General features: G+C 42.4%; 2 protein-coding genes across 7 annotated transcripts; one reads left to right on the forward strand and one right to left on the reverse strand.

Annotated features, from left to right (window-relative positions):
• Window positions 1-128: 128 nt before the first annotated feature.
• LOC136428207 (MAM and LDL-receptor class A domain-containing protein 1-like) lies at window positions 129-16,049 on the reverse strand. Of its 4 annotated transcripts, XM_066417546.1 has the most exons (12): window positions 15,935-16,049; window positions 13,512-13,821; window positions 8,336-8,494; window positions 6,499-6,773; window positions 6,325-6,400; window positions 5,678-5,842; window positions 4,951-5,213; window positions 4,684-4,774; window positions 4,321-4,458; window positions 3,404-3,526; window positions 2,933-2,983; window positions 129-2,651 (listed from the first exon to the last, which is right to left on the reverse strand). In XM_066417546.1, exons 2-12 carry the CDS (start codon window positions 13,573-13,575, stop codon window positions 1,915-1,917), a joined length of 2,142 nt encoding a protein of 713 aa, XP_066273643.1. In that variant the 5' UTR covers window positions 13,576-13,821; window positions 15,935-16,049; the 3' UTR covers window positions 129-1,914. The 4 variants fall into 4 exon arrangements, with proteins under 4 accessions (XP_066273643.1, XP_066273644.1, XP_066273646.1 ...); XM_066417547.1 differs by lacking the exon at window positions 15,935-16,049 and having other exon boundaries at window positions 129-2,648; window positions 13,512-13,944; XM_066417549.1 differs by lacking the exons at window positions 3,404-3,526; window positions 15,935-16,049 and having other exon boundaries at window positions 129-2,648; window positions 13,512-13,940.
• LOC136428212 (thymidylate synthase-like) lies at window positions 15,529-21,566 on the forward strand. 3 transcript variants are annotated; one of them, XM_066417552.1, is made up of 7 exons: window positions 15,529-15,920; window positions 16,315-16,593; window positions 17,362-17,610; window positions 18,792-18,893; window positions 19,635-19,810; window positions 20,369-20,440; window positions 20,832-21,566. In XM_066417552.1, the coding sequence occupies exons 1-7, from the start codon at window positions 15,611-15,613 to the stop codon at window positions 20,967-20,969; spliced, it is 1,326 nt and encodes a 441-aa protein (XP_066273649.1). In that variant the 5' UTR covers window positions 15,529-15,610; the 3' UTR covers window positions 20,970-21,566. The 3 variants fall into 3 exon arrangements, with proteins under 3 accessions (XP_066273649.1, XP_066273650.1, XP_066273651.1); XM_066417553.1 differs by having other exon boundaries at window positions 16,318-16,593; XM_066417554.1 differs by lacking the exon at window positions 15,529-15,920 and having other exon boundaries at window positions 16,192-16,593.
• The last annotated feature ends 448 nt before the right edge of the window (window positions 21,567-22,014 follow it).

A 22,014-nucleotide genomic window follows, 5' to 3' on the forward strand; every position in this document is an offset into this window, starting at 1 on the left:
CAGGCGCATTTGTTGACCTTCCCGTGGACTGGCCAATTATTTTTTTTTGGCCGAATTCTACGATCCATACCCCCTTAGGATGGCCTGGTGGAGTCTACTGTAGTAGTACAATAAACAACGAAGCTGGGTTTGTACGGGTGCCTTTTATTATTGCACTTTTCACACAGGAAGCTCTTTGAGAAAATATGAGCTATTCTGTTTACTTCATTGAACAAACAATAGAAGAACAAGGCTTTCTGAAAGAATCTAGTGTATATTTTCGGTAATCATAACTGTAACAAGAGTTCTACGACCTCATACCTTCGTCAAATGATTTTGACCTTTATGACTGACGTATTAGGAGTGTTTTTCATCAATCATCAATCATACCAGTTGACCCTCTTCACCCAAATAACATAAGTTGTCCAAACCTCCTTGTTATGACTATGAGCTTAACAAAGAAGGTTATGCTAACATTTATCATCAATTATGCAAATAAGCTCCCTCCTTATTAGCATAATTTGATTCAATGGTGTTCACATTCACACAACTTCCTAATGCCACAAGTATGAAATTGCCGTCATTTACTAGTATGGAATTATAGTAGTTTCTCATTAATTATGCTAATTAGGCCCACATTTGCATATTTCCTATCTATCAACATTCCTCTCTTCCTTAGTTACAAATGTCACATATTTGAATAGTCATATCATGGAACACAGCAGATTTTTAAAACTGCCTCATTAATTATGCGAGTTAGAATTTGATTTGCATAATTATCATCCAATCATACAAAGCATCACGTAAGCTATCTACATACCAAAAATCATGACCATCCATCAAGACCATCTCGAGTTATAGTTTTTCTCATTAATTATGTCAATGAGGTTGCAAAGCTGATATCTATTAATATTTCTCTCTTCCTCAGTTACATATGTCACATGTTTAAGAGTCCTATCATGGAAATTGATGGATGTATAAACTTTCCTCATTAATTATGCAAATTAGATACTGATTTGCATAATAAGTATCTAATCATGTACATCAGCACTCAAGCTATGTACTTACAGAAATTTATGACCATCCACCAAGCCCTTCTTGAGTAATTCCCTTTCACAGTCTGAAGCAAAACCTGCCCCTGCTATAGCCAACCCATAGGTCTGCTTGGAGACTACCTTACCATTATGCCTACAGCTGGCTCACAGCCAATTTGTGTAACTGACGTTTCCTGCCCTCAACATGACCCCTCAGGACCTCCTTGCCCTATGCATGACGCCTTGGAAAAACGCAGCCGACACGTACACATACTTCAGCATACAATGTAACACATTTGTACACTTTTCTCGTTAATTATGCAAAACACTTCGCCCAAAATCTAATCATCTTGAGATTTCCCACATACACACCGACACACCAACTACGACAACAAACCATCCAGGCGTTCTCGACTTATTCTGTTCACTAACAGACACACAGACAAGCACCATCGAATAACCTTGTCGACGAAACCATTCGTCGACGAAGGTAATAAAGTAATGATCGAAGCATAAGCATGTATGATGTATCTACATGGCTATCATGATACATTTAAGTGGTCCGTTCAATAATGATATATATGCCAATACATGTCGCAACAGAAAATAACCATGACAAAACCAATTGCATTATTGACGTCATTTTCAATGTTCCACATAATTCAGTATGGTGTGCGCTGTAAGCCAATGCGTTGATTGAAAAGTGATTTAAAGATGGCAGCGCCGAAAGTACAGTTGTCGACCGTCTCTTTCCTAGTTTGTGTAACGCAAACTCCGCTGTCCGAGGCTGTAATGGCCCCTTCCCGGTGTATGTTTGCAAAAGCGCGATTTAAACAGGCTAGCCTTTTTCCTGTCCACACTGTCAATTGCAACGCATAAACATTGTAAACTATTGTGTCTGTTAGACAACTGATGTCCGTGGTGTAGGTTCATTATAATCTGGTACACTGATAACTGACTCGGGCTCGTCGTCCACATTTGATGGTTCTAGGAATACGATGTATTCGTCCGATCTTTGTCTAGCGAGGCTTTCTTCGGACGCGAGATGTACCACATTCGGTCCGCTGTCTTCTGTGATTTCTGTTTCGTCATCTGAACTATCGTCTGTCTCATCGGCTTCTTGGCTAGGACTCATCTGTAGCTCGTCGTTTGCCGGTGTGACGCCGATATCACGGTTGACGTACATTGGCGGATCATCACTAAGTGTAACGTCAGTTACATCTGCCTCTGACGTCTGTGCGTCGGGTTCGTCATGATACACCTTGTCAGTTTCAATGTCCACGTCCACCTTAGTTTCCACGGGTCCGTTACGAGGAGATGCAGTCACATGCACATTCGGACCTCCATTCATGCCCTGAAAGTCTGGGACAGTTTTCGTCCCGGATCTACCACCATCATCATCATCATCATCATCACAGTCTTTCCATCTTGTGCTGACGTCATCAAATGTGGGGTCATATTGGACGTCAAAGTGTCCCTTTTTCCTCCTCTGTTGTCGCTGTTTTTGCCGCTTCTTGCGGATGAAGTGGACGACAACGGCGTACACGATTACCCAGAAGAGTACGGACAGGCACACCCCCGCGACCAGGCCTATACCGTCAAGGTAGTCAAGGCCGTTGTCAGATCGCCCCAGGACTACTGAAAGAAGTAAAACATCTTTAAGTCTTAACAAAGGAGACCGACTTCAGTCTAAAAGACATTCTATAGCCCGTATTTTTATGTTATTCTTCATCTGACAACCATCTGAAGAGAAGAAGGCAGGAGATGATGGGGAAAGATGGCAGTGCACTTCTTTTAATGAAACGCATACTAAAAAGACATGGTCTACAAAACTTAATGTTAAACCCTCTCTTAGTAAGTGAGGGGAACATTTTCTGTCATCGTTGTAAATGTCAGGTAGTGAATGTTAGGTTGCTCACCAGAAGTCCCGTTTGCTCCTGTTGTCGACGCCAGTAAGTTCGCTGTGGCGCCTGCAAGTGATTCAAAGGGACAATAAAAAAATGTCACAAAACTTGAACAAGCTTCGGTATTTTCATGGTATTTTCATGGCCGGACACGGCGATTGATAACTACATCTCTGACTCTCTTGTAACTCTACTTAGATTGATCGAAACCATTCTTTTCACTTCTCCACTTAGAATGACTTTTGCAAGAGAAAAATCAAAGCTTTCATCCTTCAAACGGCAGGAAAACAACCTCATGTACAAACAACTTCCAACTATCCGCTAGGGGGCCCAAATCTAATCGTTTCGAGGTCTTATCAAGACCTACCAGTATAGCAAATATCAAGACAATCCATCCAAGCCTTCTCGAGTTATATACAAACTGCTATATACAAACAAGCGCTACCAAAAGCATAACCTTCTTGGCGAAGGTAATAAAGCCCATACCTGAACCTCCCATAGAAGGCGTCATGGCCGACGTGGGACCAGACGTAGGTGCAAGCGTTACAGCTAGAGGAGATGTGACTGAGGTTTGCGTAGTGAGCAAAGTGAAGTACGACGTGGAATGAGCTACGATGGGATAGTTCGGTAAGTTAGTAATGTTAGTAGCGCACCTAGCGATTAACTATGTAACCACAACCAGCAGAGAGAGCACAAAAATCTGTAACAAGAGATTGGCGATGAAAGAGGAGACTTAAATTTGATTAGCATTTTCTCGATTCCTACTACTCCAAATGTCAGAAAGGTACGACCGTGTAAAATTCTACATAGGCCATTTCCTTACCGTTTGGCCTCTAATGTATAACAGAGTATTGTTTGCAAGTTTTTGCCCGAGGGCTAATTGCAACATGAAACATGAAACAGTACAAAGAACACAGGATACAGATATTTCAGAATAACAATGGTGACAAGCGGAACAAGTACCTATTCTGATATAAGAACTGCTACAGAAAAGACCTAATCCTTTAAATTTTGGTTGGCGATTTGGGTGATAAACAACTTCAAGTTCAATTCCTCAGAACAACTTCTGTTTTACTTTCTCAGTCACATAAACCAAACAATGCGTGAATTTCAAGTATTGACAAAAAGATCAAAGGTATACATTCATCATTTTGCCAAAATAGTATGACACATAAACAAGTGGTTGAAAATGTTAGTGAGTCCCAGAGATTGTAAATGTAAACAAAAACATAAACAGCAAATAAAAATGCGAACATCTCTGTAGTCTGCTGCATCCATCTAGAGGAAAACAGAGACGACACTTTCAGGGGTAGGAGGACAACAGGTTGGGAAGACTAAAAGCAAGACTCTGGAATACACTTTGAAAGCTTTCATTCCCCTGGGTACATGTACACATGGCTTACTTGTTGACCCCGCTGCGAATGGCGTTGTTACCTCTGCTAACGGCGTTGTCACCGCTGCTAACGGCGTTGTTGTAATAGTTGGTGGCGTTGTAGCTGCGGTTGTTTGTGCAGGTGTCGTTGTTTGTGCTGGTGTCACGCCTTAAAGGATTGAAGGAATTCACAAACAAATTATTTATTTTTCATTATTTAAAAAAAAACCTAAATATTCTACACAAATTATTCAGTTCTTCTCTTTTAGCACTTATAGCTAGCCAAGGTAATATACAGCTTGGTAGGAAGTCGTATACGGCCTACTAAGTAACCCGCCCCCTCACACACACACACACACACACACACACACACACACATGCCTCATGTACTTACTTGGAACTGGACACGACCCATTTACTATGGCCACGTCATCAATAGCGATGTCCCCAAACGCGCCGTTTCCTCGTGCCGCTTCGAAAACAACCTGTAGATTAGATATTGATCAGTCCTTCTGAAAAAATCTTTCTCCTTAATTTTTTCAAAGACATGTATCTGTGATATCGTTAATGTAATATCTGAACATGAAGATAGAGCGGAGATATCAAGCCTACATACACAGATCTGTCACTCTAATCCTTGCCCTGTTGCTGCATGACGTACCTGAAATTTGTCGTCTGTCACAAATGGCGCCACCGCCATGTACCAGGTGTCCCCCAAGGATCCGCTCTTGGACCACGTCAGGGTAAGAGTGCCTGTCTGTTTCACGTACACCCGCAGGCTCCCCACGTTCGCCCCGTACATGTGGTAGAAGAACGTCAGACAGGTGGAGGTTGTTGGAGGGTAAATAGGACTGAGCAGACGGGCGGAGTCACCCTCGTTGAGTGGAGTACCATGAGCGCTAGTTTCCATGTACATGTAGTGTCCTAAAGAGTAACGGAGAAGGCGAAACTTTTCACGGGTAATACGGTGTATAAGGATAGATTAGTTTCATAGACCCAAGGACCCATCGTTGACTGACCCATTCATTTTAGATTTTACCATATATTTTCCTTGGTGTATCTAATATATACCTACCAGCATTTCATATTCACTTTAGATGCATCTGCCTTTCTCTCTGACTCTCTCTCCTTGTCTCTCTCTCTTTCTAACCTACCACTGAGTACCAGCATCTTATATTCACTTTAGATGCATCTGTCTCTGTCTCTGTCTCTCTCTGTCTCCCTGTCTCTCTCTTTCTGTCCTATCAGCATTTTGTATTCACTTCTGATGCATCTCTCTCTCTCTCTCTCTCTCTGTCTCTCTCTGTCTCTCTCTTTCTAACCTACCAGCATCTTATATTTACTTTAGATTTCACCACATTTTCCTTAGTGTATCCGATCAAACCTACCTGTGTCCGTCCCCAGACTGTGGTCAGCGGACGGCCCGGTCCCGGTGCTGGGCGTGGCCCCCTCCTGGTGTGTCCACTGCAGCTGGTCAGTCTCGTCCTGGACGTAACCACACAGGTCCGGCGTCTCAAAGTCACAGTCGTATTGCAGGACAGAGTCAGGAGCGTCTGTGTGAGGCAGGCATGGGGAGAATGATGAATCTACTTTTGGTTCTAGTTATAACTGTCACCAGCGGGACATGCGCAGTGGGATCCACTTAGACGTGCTGTAGTTTACATGCAATTCCAGACTTGGCCTGCACAATGCTACATGAGCAAAGTAGAAAAGGGCACATATAATTCATCTTCAAAAAATGTATTGACAAGAAATTGGGTATAGTCAGAGAGACATGTATCGACGCAGTAGATGTTGCTTTGCCCGCAAAGGAATGAATTTTTATAACCTAGTATGTATGTACAAAGGAATGTGGGTTGGCAGTATTGTTGAGAGTAGGCACATGTAAACGCCATCTTTCAATAATCGATACCTAGAAAACGTATGGGAACTTTAAAAGTTGACGACAGGTTAAAACTTTAAGTTTAGAAAGGTGAACGCTCCCCATGATTGCGAGTAGGTACATCCAAAGGAGATGTTTGAAACGTTTTCTCACCTGCATCAGCAATAACGATGTCGTCGAGGGCAAAGTCTCCTGCTATACTTGAGCCTTTCGTACCTACAAATACAAGCTGAAAAACACATGTATTTGTCATGTCATTGAATTCATATTCCGTTGCCCAGTGTCAATGTTAATGCGCAGTCAGTGAAATCAAGAAGACAGACTTACGTTATACGCCGCTTGCTGCGTGATCACCACGGAAGCATATATCCACTGGTTGCCTTGGTTCCCATCCTTGGCCCACAGGAGTCCGTCATCGCCAAGGACGCCTCCTGTCGGGACTACGAAGAGCTGCAGCTTCCCCATGCCGTTCAACCTGTTGCTGTACATGTTGTACCAAAACGTGAAGTTTTGGTCTACTGATGCGTCTACTGTGGGGCTTGTGAGCCATGCCTGTTCCCCTTGATCTCCGTAGCTGGCATCAGTGTGAATGTAATACCCATCTGGAATAGACGGGCAGAAATTGGAAATTATCAGTGTCGTTACCTCCGTCAAACGGAGGTATTGCAATGACTTTCTGTGTGTTTGTGAGGGCGGGGTCTGTTCGCGCGATGATGCACGTATGGACTGTCTTGACATCTAATACCTGGGTAGGGATTGAGGAGATCTCGACATGGTCAGATCTCGGCCCCCTGGCGACTTTTTTGGAGCCTCAGTAGCCAATTTTGTTTCAGACTTTGGAAAAGAAGGGCTTGTTTGTTTTGTTTCTATTCTGCGAACCCTGTGCCTTATTGCGTGCATACATGCTAGCGTAACGTACAGAAACAGGAAATGTCCTAAACATGACCCTTTTCTCCCCGGGAGAACTCTTGTAGATAACGTTATCACCAGCGCCTTCTTGTGATGGTGATTTGCTTGGCTGCCGTGCGATAGAAAGATTAGACGATAGCGTTCTTCGCAATTCTGGCTGTAAAGATATTGAGGCGGGGTATACGTGGAAAGGATGCCTTCTGGTGATGCATACCTCTGTTTGTTTGTTTGTTTGTTTGTTTGTATTGCATACCCGGTAAACCGCCTCAAGGCGTAACACACCAGGTCTGTACTGAAGAGTACAACCTGCATATACAGACAGATTCTATATGATCCACTCACACCGGGAAGGACCCCTACTCTTTTCGATAAGTGTGGTGGGTTCTTTAACGTACCCGAGGTGTGGCTCTCCTCAAACACAGGACCTCCATTTAACGTCCTATCCGAGGGACGCCCTAACCGAAGGTAGGTACTCATTTACACCTAAGTGAAGTGAGGAAAGTCGTGTAAAGTGCCTTCCCCAAGGGCACAACGTTAACATCAGGGCATATCGGTGGTTTCGAACCCGGGACCTCTCGGTTGTGGGCAAAACAACCTACCGATTGCGCCACACGATGCCACATATCAGATTAGGTTAACTTATTTTCCTAACTACGCCTGCCCATAGTACACACTCAGTTTGTTTTCGGGTTAGTTAGAACAATAGGTCACTATAATGGGTCGGCATATTGCGTTTTACTGAAGTATTCCTTGACCAACAGTCTTTGATATTCTAAAAATACTGGTGATATTCCAAAGATACAATTGACTAATAAACTAGTGGACGTACCAACTACTAAGTATCGAAGAAAAGGAAATGGTCCTCCAAGTACCAGGCAGAGTTATCAATGTAGGATTGATGTCTTCAAAATTAGCACCAAGTGCACTGCCTCATCATCACTAGATAGCTTTAGACAATGCTTGCAGCTAGCTGTGCAAAGGTAAGGTGAGACAGGTACGGTTGCGCAGCGCACTGCGTGCCTGTACTGTGACTCTGGTGTGTTACGCTGAAGGAGGGTTACACCGGCTCTACATATAAATACCGATACAGATACAGATATAGATAAAGATATACGCAGACACAGATATAGATACAGATATAGATATACACAAATACAGATGTAGATATACACATACATATACATATACATATACATATACATATACATATACATATACATATACATATACATATACATATACAGGGTGTACTAACCATATTCTATGCCGGTGGTGTGGTCCGCCGAGGGACCGGTGCCGGGTGTCGGGCTCCTGAAGTTCAGTCTGGACCAGTAGAACGACCCGCTGCTCGGGACCACGGAGGCCGCCCAGCCACAGTTATCGGAGTCAAAGTTGCAGGTCTGGCCCGCAACACCTGGGGGCGCAGATAAAATGTTTTTAAATTTCACCTTGTAATACGATGAAATTGGCTACAGACAGAACGTGCTACACTTCTCTAACCGCCTCACGCGTCGCACGACGTGGAGGCCTTTCAGTGGCATTCGAGTCTTCACGGTATTACTAAATGTAACTCCTATGTAGCTAGACATGGAACTGCCATTGTCTACACTCATGCAGATCTTTATCATTGAGCAGATAATAACGTTGTGTGACGTTCATGTGTGCATGTAGATCGTCAAGGTTAATCTCCATGCAGACGTTTTCCAAGCTGCTCTTTTGTGTCAAATACCTCCCTAGCAATTAGGCAGTCAGACGCAGAAAATGGTTGCTTTTGTTCAGATGGCATCTGACATTATCTCCATGCATCTGATATCTGGGTCATTCTTATGCCAATCACAGTACGAATAGCACGTCTGTTAACCAAGCGTACCATTTTTTGATGGTTGGGTAACTTTATCTGAGGTCCGTGTTCAGATTGCAATTGGATACGCATACGTGCAAAACATGTAGGTATTCTAAAATGTGGACGACCGGTTAAAACTTGGAGGTATTTAAACTCTCCCTAGTTTGAGTGTTCACCAAGCACCCTCGGCAGTCTTGCGTTCTTGCCATTCTTTCTCCGGATCCCCTCAAATATTTTCTTTGAAGTCAGGGATTTTTAAAAGGTTAAACTCAGCTGGTTCCAAATGTGCTCAACCATCATAATTTCACCTGACTAGGGGAAGTTAACATGCCAAATCTGAGAAAATGTCAAACGGGTTCACGTTCTACTGCCCTACCGCGTCATTTGATACAGTACCTGCAGGTTGATACGTGACTGAGAGCAAGGTGCTCTGTGCTTTGTACACAGCGTCCAAACATTCATACTCAACAACTACCTGTCAGATTCTACGTATACTGGTAGAGATTCTGATAGTCAAAAGTTCTCTGACAGTCAGAACTTTTCAACTTCTATTGATCAATGAACTTTAGATCAATGGATCGACTTGAAAATCAAAATTTATAAATGGCAGACCACCATAGCTAGCACTTTTGTAACGTTCTGATCGAAGTCGATGTCGACAGAGACGCCGATCCGAATCTTCGGAATCGGCGCCTCTACCAGATCGAAGCTGGCTATGTTACATATAAATCTACTGATACATGGAAAACGTGTAGGTATTTTAAAAGGTAGACGACTGGTTAAAACTTAAAGGTGTGTAAACGCTCCCTAGTGTTGACCAAGCACTCTTTGCAGTCTTGTGTGTCTCGTCTTTCTCTTTCCCCATAAACCTGTCCTTTGCCCTTTGTAACCCAGCTTGTACCGATTGTGCTCAAACATAATAATTTTACCTGACTAGGAGAGATTACCATGCCAAATCTGACAATGGCCCTAAAATGCCAAACGGATTCACGTTCTACTGCCTCACCGTGCCATTATGCACATCAACGTGTTAGACTAAAGAAAGAAGTCGTGGAATGTTAAATGATGGCAGACTACCCTTGCAATGTTTAGTTTAAATACGTGACTAAGAAAACCAGTGCTCTTCTGCATTCTTGTACTTTGGCTTTGTGACAAGAAGGTTTATTTTGACGGTTGTGGACAAAATATTCGTCCTGCGTTGCAAAGAAGAAACTTGCCCCCAACGTATGAAGTAAAGCGTTGTCATAACAGGCCTAGTTTTGTATAGTTTTGAAAAAAAAGAACCTATGACTGTAGAGTCAGTTTCACGTTACCGTGTGGGTTTTTCCTTTACAATAAATTATCACACACCAAAAGTCCACTAGAATTTTGGCCTGATTTTGTAATAATACAATATACAGACATCACCGTGCAATTTTTCAATTTGTAAATAATGATAAGTAAGACTATTCACGTGCAATTAATCGTGTTGATTTTATGTATATACATATAGCTGACTGACATTAAGTTTCGCCTAGCCATGATAGTACTTGTAATCAACAGCAGTAGAAATTTAGATTTTACCACGACATATTCAGACGAACAGAACTTACTGAACCACGTACTTATAACGGATGTATCTTGAATCAGATAGGTACTGGGGCTGTAACATCGACCGGCCGCCAAATAAATGTTTAAGCAACCACAGCGACAAAGATAAGGGAAAAATTCGTCAAACAAAACTCTGACCTGCGACGCGTGAACTTTGCTTGTGAAGCTTAGGCTTTATGTGAAGGCCGTGAGATTACAGTGGTGTGTTCACATGAGATTACAAATCTTAGTAACATTCCAGACAATGATAGACCTTAATGTGTGTTGGCGTTACCCCCAATGAAACTGTAGTGATAGTAATTATACGATCATAGAGTTGCGTTGTCATGCTTGTTTATGTTAAAGCCTTAAAAGGTTCTGAAATGCCAAGGGCATTGCACTTAAAAGTCTGTTTTGTAAATTGCCATTTCCTGTTTTCTTGCGTTAATTCTAGTTTATTTTGTATAGATCTCTTTGTCAACTTGTTTCCCCCAACTTTTCATGGTCCCACTTACAACACGAATCCGAAGTGGTCTATCTCTATGTTTGCTTTCGGAGCATAGTTCAGGTGAAGTTCTTGTTTATGCTTCGGTCACAATTCCAAATCCGGGCCCGGCCTGGCATTTTCGAAGAGCGAAAAGAATGATATAAAAGACAACAAAACACACAAAACGCAAAATAATTAATCATGAGCATAATTCATAGTGTGTATACTTCTTGACAAACACTTTTATTTTAACCTCAAACAGCCCGGCCGGGCCCGGTTGGGAAATGTGACCATAGCATTACCCGGATACTTCAGCCCCAGGCGAGTGACAAAGTTTTGAAGATTAATGACAGTTGCTGGCGTCTGTATACTGTAATGATATGTCGTGTGGAGCAGCGAGCCTTCTTTCAATTGAGATGAACTATTTGTCATCGGGGGTGTCACACAGACCGTATAGAGAAACATACTATACAGTTTTTTAGCCTCCACCAGGCCTTTCATAAATCATTGCACGGGAAAATGTTACCTATGTGGTGGCTTAAAACCATACAAAAGATCTTTATGAGTACAAAATCAACCAAAAAGTTTCCACAGATGGACAAATAAATTAACCAGTTATAATCCAAGAATTGAGTAGTGCCCCTTCATACAGACACTTTCGAAGAAAGTTTTATGTTTTGGGATAGCACAAGTCAAAGGTAAGGATATCTGGTCTGATGATCAAACAAGTCTTCTGATGAAAAGCCAAAGTTTGTTGAAGAATTTCCTCTGTACCTTGTCAAGCTGCCAGCGCTGTATGCGTGAGACTGTGTGTGGTCCTAGCCTCATGCCCTACCTACACAGTTCTAACTCTGGATATTTCTGGGCACAAACATATCCTCTCAGGGTCTCTCAGGTTTTCATGTTTGCTGTCGCTACTTCACGCATTTCTAACACTGCCCGCAGTCATAGTCTCCACAGTCACTTGACGACCTCCTACCATTAAAGAGCTTGCTTAAGCCGATAACATAATCATAACCATAAATTTGCCGTCACGACGTAACACATTAACAGCTAACAGCATGAATATATACTACGCCTTAATGGTCATATGGCGGAATACACTACACACTGGGGGGTATATACCTAGAGCTCTGAAATAGCTATTCTTCACCATGGTAACAAGGAATAGCCTTATAATCCCGCATGTCACGCAAAATGAATACCAGGGAAGTGTGCTGTACTTTGATAAGCCCCAAACTTATTCTTTAGGGAATAACAACAACCGGTCATTCGGATAAGGGTTCACGGTGTCAAACTTCAGTGCAGTTCACTTCTACCCGCTAGGAGACGCGGCTTATGTTCTTGATACGAAGTTAGAGAAACAGGGCAACGCCTGTGTTTGCACATACCACCTGTTCAAGTTCCTTTTTGTTTTGACAGGGTATACGGTTCTTTTCCTTTCTAATTACCTCACGCGGTCAGTGTGTCATTTTGTGCATGCTCTTTCTGAGAAAAGAAGAAATGGATATGCGGAAACAACGACATTCATGAATATCATTTTTTGTGAAAACCCACTCAGTGTCCTTTCTAGATTTCTAGTTCTAACATTATGGAACAGTTGTACACTGTATACACTGTAGATAACACGTTTTTATATAACAACATTCTTAACAGGATCATCCAATTGCAGAAAATATCGAGCAATACAGAGTATGTGACAGATACGTTTGGCTAGAACACTGCAACACTGTTAGAGGCAGCAATTTGGTAGTTTTTTGTGTGTATAGAATCATGATGACCCCCTTTGAATGCGGGCCCGGCAGCTACATATAAATCAGTCTATTCAGGCAGAGTCATGGTTGACTACCAGACCATTTCGATGAATGCAAAACACGATAAGTACCGCCTTGGTACAACCCGCTGCCGCCCTGGGTTTTGGCAGCTTTCAATAAATCTGAGTTGACCCTTTCCCAGACGACAAATAAAACTGGCAGGCTGTGTCGTACAGTGTTACGTGTTATGATACAGCTGTGGCAGAACTGACATAAGGTCTGCGTGACTTTTGACTCCATGGTTAACTAGGCCTAATCAGTAACTCATGAATCAGTCCAGTGGTTGTCCTTGACTTCGTTTCGTAGGGCTTCAGTACTAGTTGAGCTAACGGAAACAATGCAGACAAAAACCTTATCAGTCTGGCATTATTTTCTGTCCTGTTCTTTTGGCAGAAGTCATTGTTGACCTGCCTTACGACAGTAAATGAAGACTTGTACAAATGGCCGTAATGACCGTGTAACACTGCTTTATAATGTGAACTAATGACAACTGGCGGGATCGGGGCTGTCGGAAAAATGTTGGCACACCCAGTGAGGTACAGGAGCAAAGTTCACCTGTCTATTCTGTGCGTATGTGCTACGCTGTGACGGGTTCTCTGTATACCCAAGGATGTTCTTGGTCTACTGAATCACGTAGTTTCCCCCCACACTAGGGTTACACCCTGAATCGTCGACAAAGTATGGTGAGTAAAGTTACCAAACCTTCGTCTGAACTCACCTGCGATGACAGAGAAAAAACACGACAGGAAGAGGCTGTAGAACCGCTTTCCCCGCCAGCCCATGTTTCCCACCAGCCACGACAGTGATTTGAAGACGTCGTCACGTCTCAGCGGTGACCCGTCACCCGATCTGGAAAGTCTCAGTAACCGGTGATAACACCCGGTCACCCCCACTATGTCCTTTGCCCTCCTAACGTGGTTTCCGGGGAATGGCGGTCTGTCTTCGCGAAGTAGTGACCCCTCCCACGTCTATTTATGTGTGCGCAGATTGAAGGAGTGGCCCTCAAACACGGTCCGTCGCGGTTTAAGCTGTGTGAAAGAAGAAAGGGTCCCAGTAATTGGAGAGTAAACACAACGCTGCTGTTTCCAATGAACGTTGTACCCACACGCCACCGTTCCCCGACTGCTGCCCGCGCAAGCGCAGAGAACCTTAATAACTCAGTGTTGACAAGCCACAGTCAACACCTTGACTCGTACTGAAAATGCATTTAAGTTCGCGTGGTTTTTATTTCGCGCTAAGGCGAAAATGGGGTGTTCGCGGTGGTTTTAAGTTCGCGGCAGCGCTATAGTCACATACTACTACAGTATTGGACAAAAATGTTTACGGTGGTTTTAAGTTCGCGCTGAAACGGTCGCCGCGAAAACCACGAACATAAAACGACCGCGAACATTTCTGCATTTAATAAGTAGGCTAATCTCTCCCGGAAACGAAAATATAATGACATAGAAAAAGAAAACTTTTCGTCGTTTCGGTAACATCGGACATCTCACATAACTCAAAGAATTATCGGATAGGTCAATTTATGTAAGGTGTTGTGGGTCCAGCTCAACACACTGCCAAAAGAATTTTTGTCTTGAAAGCCGGTTGGTGCCTTTATCATATATCTATGCCCCGAGACAAAAAAAGGCTGGTGGAAAGAATTCTTTTCTGTTGTGTTGCATTCCAGGACACATGCTCCAAGCTATATGCTTCCATTACACAGATTACTCAGACAGGTGAATTTTTCCAGACCTTACAATCCCCTGTCAACCGTTGTTGTGATTTTAAACCCATCTGTAAGAATCAAAAACTGCATGATACCTCTATTTATTGAATTAACAACAACGTTACCTACGACTTTACTTCGGGGTAGGAAAGAGTAGAACAGACAACAAAGCTTGAGGGATTATAGCTTCTGACCTGTGACTGACAGAGTCGGTTTCGAGTGACATGCCACTGCAGATGTCTTTCTTATTGACCACTGAACTGAGAAAAAATTTAAAGTTTGCTTTTCGGTACATTATGGGGGTAATGAACTAGAAAAAGTCTTTATTGTAGATTATCATGTATTTCAAACATAAAAACTAAACGTTGTGCCTCAGTATATCAGTCGAATAATATGGAGGGAGACACACTTACTATTGTAGGTTAGACTCAACAAGTACGGCTAGTGTTTGGAAGACATACTAGTAAATGGTATCCATGTCCATGTTGTTACAACATGACTGACAGCTCTTTTGTCCCAAAGCCAACCAACAAACGACTTGATCAACTGGAACGCCAAGGTGTGCCGACCTTTCACTGACTTTGGGTGAGACCAACGTGCTCTAGCAACTTCTATGTGCGCAACAAAGCCTTGTACTCACACATGTACTCCATGCAAGAATGCTCTAAAACTATCGTATAAAGGAGGCAGTCAGTTCAATAAGACTAAGTTATTACGGCTGTAAAATCTGTGTTCGCCAGCCATTTTCAGTTTAGTTTCTGTTCAGGTTACCTTGACATTTGTACATGCGCACCCATAACCTGAGGCTATGGAGGCTTCGCCCGCCCAGAATCAGTGGAAATGCCTAAGAGGTAAAGGTTGTATCGTTTGTGACCATTTCAGGACAACGTGTTGTGGTTCTCCTGCAAAAATTCAAGTTTGCATGTTGGTACAGGAAGGGTAACTTTGTGGACAGTCAAACGAAGGTTTCTGCAAAACTTACTAAAATCGCGAGACGGCGCTTTAGAAAGGCAACAGCTAACGTTAGCTCCGCCCTCCCCACAAACGCACATTGCTTCCGGGGGAGCCATGATCATTACACATGATGCAAGACGAGAGCAGCTGAGTGATCTATGTTTCTGTCATGCACTGACACTGACATGTCTGTTCCTGTTGACCCACAGAACTATATATTATCAGATCAAGGACATCACTTTTCCTTGATCACTGATGATAACCACCCACACATGCAAGGTCATGCAACAATGGATGTATTCTGGCTCTTTGTGGGAGGGAGATCCAGTCGTCTTTATAGCGGACAGACCTGGAACTGCGGAAGAAATGTGCTTTCTGGTATCCTCGCAAAGACCAAGTGTAGCGGACGGGAACAGAATGTCAGTTATTTTAGGCACTACCTTCCAACATTAAACAAAGACAGACAAGGTATTGTTACTAACTTCCTTCCCGTTCCAAGGTATCAAGTTATCAGCTGACTTCTACAGCGATGTCTTCGCTTCTGTCACCATTCTAATTTCATTATATTCAATGTGTAACTTCATGCAGTTTCTTGTTGACATGCGGCTATTTATACATGTAAACATTTCGCGGCAAATATGTTAATAAGTGAGTGAGGTCAGCCAATGATCTCGGCTGGTCAGCTGGTCAACCAAGGAACCAATGAGAAACCTTCGCGCCAAAAACAATTTTCTGTTCCCGCGTATTTTGTACGCCTCTGATGTCAGTTGCACAATAGACTGCGCTGTTACGTGTTGTATCTTAACTTTTATAGTTTATCCTCTGCAAACTATTACTTTAAAAATGCTTACCTGCGACTCAGCAGACACCAAGAACGCCTCGGTGGGACCCGAGACCGGGACCGCTGACCCGGAAGAGCTGAAACGCCGTCGGGTCGAGGAAGAAAAGACTTCGGGCCAGGAGACGCCCGCTCCCGCCAATTTACCGGCCGAGGTACCCAGCCGTCCAGCTCGTAAACATGACGAGTACCAGTACCTAGACTTGGTTCGACACATCCTAGACTGTGGGCAGAGGAAGGACGATCGTACTGGGACCGGGACTTTGTCTGTTTTTGGTGCCCAGTGTCGCTATAGTCTGAGAGGTGAGTGGGGAGGGGGGCAAATAGTAGTTTGTTTACAAAGTTGATTTTGCCCAACTCTACTACTAGTATTTCTAGTTCTTTTAAAATGGTTGAAGCTGTTGTTATTATTTTCTGGTCACCTTGATATAGTCCAGAAGTCAGCAACAGGTACGATACTTTTTATGCAAAACACCAGGGAAATTATCAAGTTGACTTTACATTATGTCAATATGAAATAAGTTACTGTTTGCAGTCATTGCATACAGGAGATAAACCTTTCCCCCATGAACCAGGATGGTATCAAATGTACAGATATGAGCCCCACTACTCTTCTCCTTATAACTGCTGACCCCACCCCCCAAAAAAACACGTCTGGACAGTGTTACGAAAATCGAGACAATGCTGGAGACAGAACTGTTTTAGTGTTTACAAGTCAGGGGCCTGACCTTGCACGTAAGCATGGAATGAGCTTATTTGTTGGAAAAAGATGCAACTCAACAAATTGTTGCACTTTCTGCCATAATTTGTAATCACATTCCACAGCCTACCACCCCCTTCATCCATACCCAGGACGAAAAAAAAATAATAATCTAAGAAACTACATACAGTTCACTTCCTTTTCCAGTTCATCATCATCATCGTCATTTATACCCCAATATAGCCCCATCAGTGGCAAAGTAGGGGGGTTGAGGTCCCAGGCTAAGGAGGGCAGGCCTCCAACCAGGATAATTCCACTTGGGAATGGTACAGGGGAAATATGTTCACATGTTATTTCTTTCATCTCCACAGGGCAGTTCCCCTTGCTGACTACGAAGCGTACGTTCTGGAGGGGAGTAGCCGAGGAGCTCTTATGGTTTGTCAGGGGCTCTACCAATGGCAAGGAACTTTCCGACAAAAACGTGCACATCTGGGACGCCAATGGTTCGCGAGACTTCCTGGACAAGCGTGGACTGAGCCACTACGAGGAGGGGGACCTCGGTCCTGTGTATGGCTTCCAGTGGAGGCACTTTGGTGCAGAATACAAGGATAGGTACTCTGGTAAGGACTACACGTTGTTTTAGATTTTAGATTTTCCTTGCAGGTAGAATGTAGATTCTGTACTCTTTACAACTTCAGGAATTTCACAATCAAAATTCTTCATTCTTTTCTATTCCTACTTGTCCGTTAAAGTACGTCACTTGAACTCACTTTCTACATGGTGATTGTTAAGTAAAAATGTAAAGTAAAGCATATCCTCAATTGAGGTGAAGTATGATGCTTTTTCAAGTAGCTAGTAGTAGTAGTGCAATACGGCTTCGCTATGGCCCCGTTCATGATTCAAAATATAAAATGGTTCGAACCGTTTCGGATATATTCCGAATTGGAACTGCTTACATTTTGCGTCCGCGATGCAAACTTGCACCCGCGCTGAAAACAGTTTACATTGAATTTGCATATCATGCAAAGTGTGTTGTGATCCCGCACCTCAAGTTGTTGGCCGTATCAAGATTTTACCATTACAAAATGCGGCCGAAATATCCTATTGACAGCTAAAACTTTCTCCTTTCCGTGCGCTAACCAACAGTACGGCAACGACACTGAACTGGTGTCCTGTTGAAGCCGTGTTTCTTCAGGCCCTTGGCGATTTCTTCGTACACATCCTGGTTCCGATGAATGCCATCAAGTTTCCTCTGGACCTCCTGATCCCCCCAAATAGATATTTGTTAGAACCCGACTTGGGGGCTATAGCAAGATGTAACGATTAAAAAAACGCAGCCGAAAATCCGATTGACAGCTAAAAACTTCATAAACATCCATGTAAACCGGTTCCACGAAATTCCACGAAACCATTTTATTCTGAACCGTTGTAGACTCCCTTGCTAGGAGGTTTAGAGTAAAATGGAACGAAACCGTTACGGAGCATTCATGTTCACAGGTAAAACAGTTTACTTTGCTGAATCGGTTCAAACCGTTTTACTTTTTCAATCACTCACATCTTTTGGCCAAGCACACTGGGTCACCCCTACTCTTCTCGATAAGTGTGTTGGGTTCTTTTACATGCAGAGGGTTGAGGCTTATGCCTGAATATTCATCAAGAAAGGGAAATTTAGAAGGTTTTTCCCTCCACTTTCAAATTTGAGTCTTGTCTCCTTGTTGTGGAAAGAATTTCTTGTTGGCCCCTAGGTAGCTACTGAAGCGAACTAATCTCATAAGCTTGTGTCCACTACCGTCCATTCCAGACTACAGTGGTCAGGGTGTGGACCAGCTGGCCCAGGTCATCCACACCATCAAGACTGACCCCGACAACAGGCGCATCATCATGTCTGCATGGAACCCACCAGGTAAGGCCCGGCCAGATCACACAAAGGCTTGGCCTGGAAGCTGTCCTATTCCAGCTATGGTTTGCTCCAAGGATCTCTTCCACACAGAATAGTTTGGTACCCAATACTACCCATCTCCATTTAAATGTTTGGTCATTACGTCCTTCATTATTTCAGGTATCAAATATTTCTCAGAGTCAGAAGTATCAAACGTCTGAATGCCCATTTGAACCCTATTACCTGCCATTACAAGGATGTGTGATTCAAAGCGAGTCAGAGCTCTCAATGATATTTTTGGCTAATATTCAAAATTAAAATGCAAGTTTATTTTCTGTAAACAGATACCAAACTATTCTGCAGGGAAGAGATCTAAGGCTCAACAGAGGTAGAATAGTCGAGTGAAAGCTGGTCTGTATTGGTGGAATCCAAAGTTTGCAATTTAAGCTTTGATCCTATACATAGAAAAATAGAGATAGAATAGGATGGATACCTGGCTAACATTGTTTCATTGCATGATTTTGTTTCTATATAATACTTTTACATGGTGTTTGTCCACCAGGTACATGTAGGTGAGAGTCACTCTTTTGAGTTTCTACAGTAGGCATCATGGTGTAGGACTGGCTATCAAATAACTGAAGGAAACCATAGCTGCTTTTATAGTGGCCAGCATTTCATCAAAGCTGTGCATCAGTAGTAGTTTTTTATGGTACACTGTACCTCTTACATGTTTTTCCACTTATACGGTCTGAATCTTCTCACCAGATCTGCCTAAGATGGCGCTGCCCCCCTGCCACGCCTTTGTCCAGTTCTACGTGTGTAACGGAGAACTGTCGTGTCAGCTGTACCAGCGGTCAGGAGACACAGGGCTCGGCGTACCCTTCAACATCGCCAGCTACTCTCTCCTGACCTACATGATAGCCCACATCACAGGACTCAATGTATTACACCTTACTGCCACTGCCAATCAGATTATGTAATGTTGGTCACTAATACTCATTATTAATGATAAATGTGGGGAAATGATCATATTGATTGATAAGTCTAACAGTAAAAGGGTAGTACTGTAAATCTCGAACTGTCTGCAGCGGTTTTATTTTCGATCTCTCCACTGCAAAATCATGACACCGTGACCATGCATTTGAACTCTCCAATATATTACTACTGTACTGCAGAACTGAAAAAAAACCTTTCCCCTCCTACCACGAAATTAAGTCCCCGTGAAAAATAGAAGAACTTACAGTACATCTATTCGAAAGGTGAACACATGCAGTTGACTTTTGAAGACTAGTAGGCAACCTCGCTGACTAACTTCCAACCGCAGATAACTTTGCACGACTAACTTCCAACCATGTTCTGGAGAAGGTCAGGAGGCCATGGTCGGCTATGTGTGACAGGGGCTTTACTTCTTACAACTCACTTTGAGCCAAGTAAATGTTACCCTCAACTCAAGTTCTACAGTCAGGGTGATAACCAGTTTCACTATTGTTCCCCTCCAGCCTGGAGACTTTGTCCACACACTGGGAGATGCACACGTCTATGTCAATCATGTTGATGCCCTTAAAGAGCAGGTAAGATTTTACCTGAAGCTACCTTTATTTATTTGTTATTTGCACTTATTAATGACTTTTCAGTAATATACAATTTTCACTTATCCCCAAAAAACTTATGAATTCATATGATACAAATGTAGTGGTGAAGATAGTTAGTTCCCTTTTGTAAACTCTGATGATCTTTTATTTAGAGGTCTTCTATACAGTAATGCCAGATTAGACATAAATTGGTCTTGTTTTTGTATTCATCCATTTTTGCTTAGAATCTATTGCCAATTACAGTTGACAAGATTAGTCATACCCCTTATAAATTTGGTTATGAAGGATTTTGTTCTTAACTATAGATACCTTTTCTAGCACCTGTAGTTGAACTGGAAAGGTTGTTAACTTACTGTTGCCTCCCCTGTAGTTGAAGAGGGAGCCACGCCCCTTCCCCACCCTCAACATCAAACGCCAAGTGGAGAACATCGACGACTTTAAGATGGAGGATTTCGAAATTGTTGGCTACAAGCCACACCCAAAGATAACCATGGAGATGGCTGTGTGATCAAATTTAAATCAGGGACTTTCGCTGCGGTGTTTCTAACGTTTTGTATCAAGCATTTTGTATTGTGTTGTCTTATACATGTTTAGAGCCAGAAGCCAGCTACATGTATACAGCAAATTGTAACCTACTATTAAAAAGGCAAAGTATTCATGTTTTATATCTAAAATGATGTGTTGGTAAACATACAAGACATCAACAATAACATACGATTGCACAATGAACAATAACACGCTTTTGTATGTTGCCCTTAAGGATTATTGTTACTTTGTCATTAAAGCTGAGTGCATTTTATTACATTTGTGTAGAGAAATTAACAGTAACACTTCTATTGGTAATGTGTAATAGAAAGTTGAGTGTAATAGAAACCTATTAACGATATTAGTTGTATGATACAGTAGTTAAGACAGCTTACTTTGTTGGTGTGTATAACCAATATAGAAAAATAATATCTTCATTATATGACATATTGTACTTAAATTCAAAAAGTTGTGAATTTCATATTCACTTCATACATATCATTGAATTGTCATTTTTCTTGAGAAGCCATGTGTCTGTCTTTCCAGAAAGACATTGTTGCATTAAAGAGAAATGACTGCACCTCTGTACTGCTTTAGTTGTTTGTATGTAAGGGATGAAAAGAAATGTAGTACTTTGTACTTGCTTTTACAGAGCTAGATATATGACCGACAGGATTTTATCTATCACTTGTGAATTTTCTTTAAGATTTTATGAAAAACACATACACCTGCATTGGTAGATTGAGCTCTCTGCACTCGCCATTGTAACAATCCACCAATTACTATGCAGCGCTTTTATTAGTCGCTAGGGGGCAATCGTTGCACAATTTTACATGTAAATATTTAGTGGCGCGATGAGAACATGTGACGAAATAGCATGGGGTGCAAAATAGATAGGCATCGTTTAGTCATCCAGCCTTGGTGAAAAACTGATATTTTTGGTTGAAACGAAAGAAAATTTATTTTTGTCTTCATTCGTTGACAAAAATACGGTAGGAAGTCGAAGTTAACGCATGTTATGACGTTGA

Source organism: Branchiostoma lanceolatum, chromosome 2, assembly GCF_035083965.1.
Source record: "Branchiostoma lanceolatum isolate klBraLanc5 chromosome 2, klBraLanc5.hap2, whole genome shotgun sequence".
NCBI lineage: Eukaryota > Metazoa > Chordata > Leptocardii > Amphioxiformes > Branchiostomatidae > Branchiostoma > Branchiostoma lanceolatum.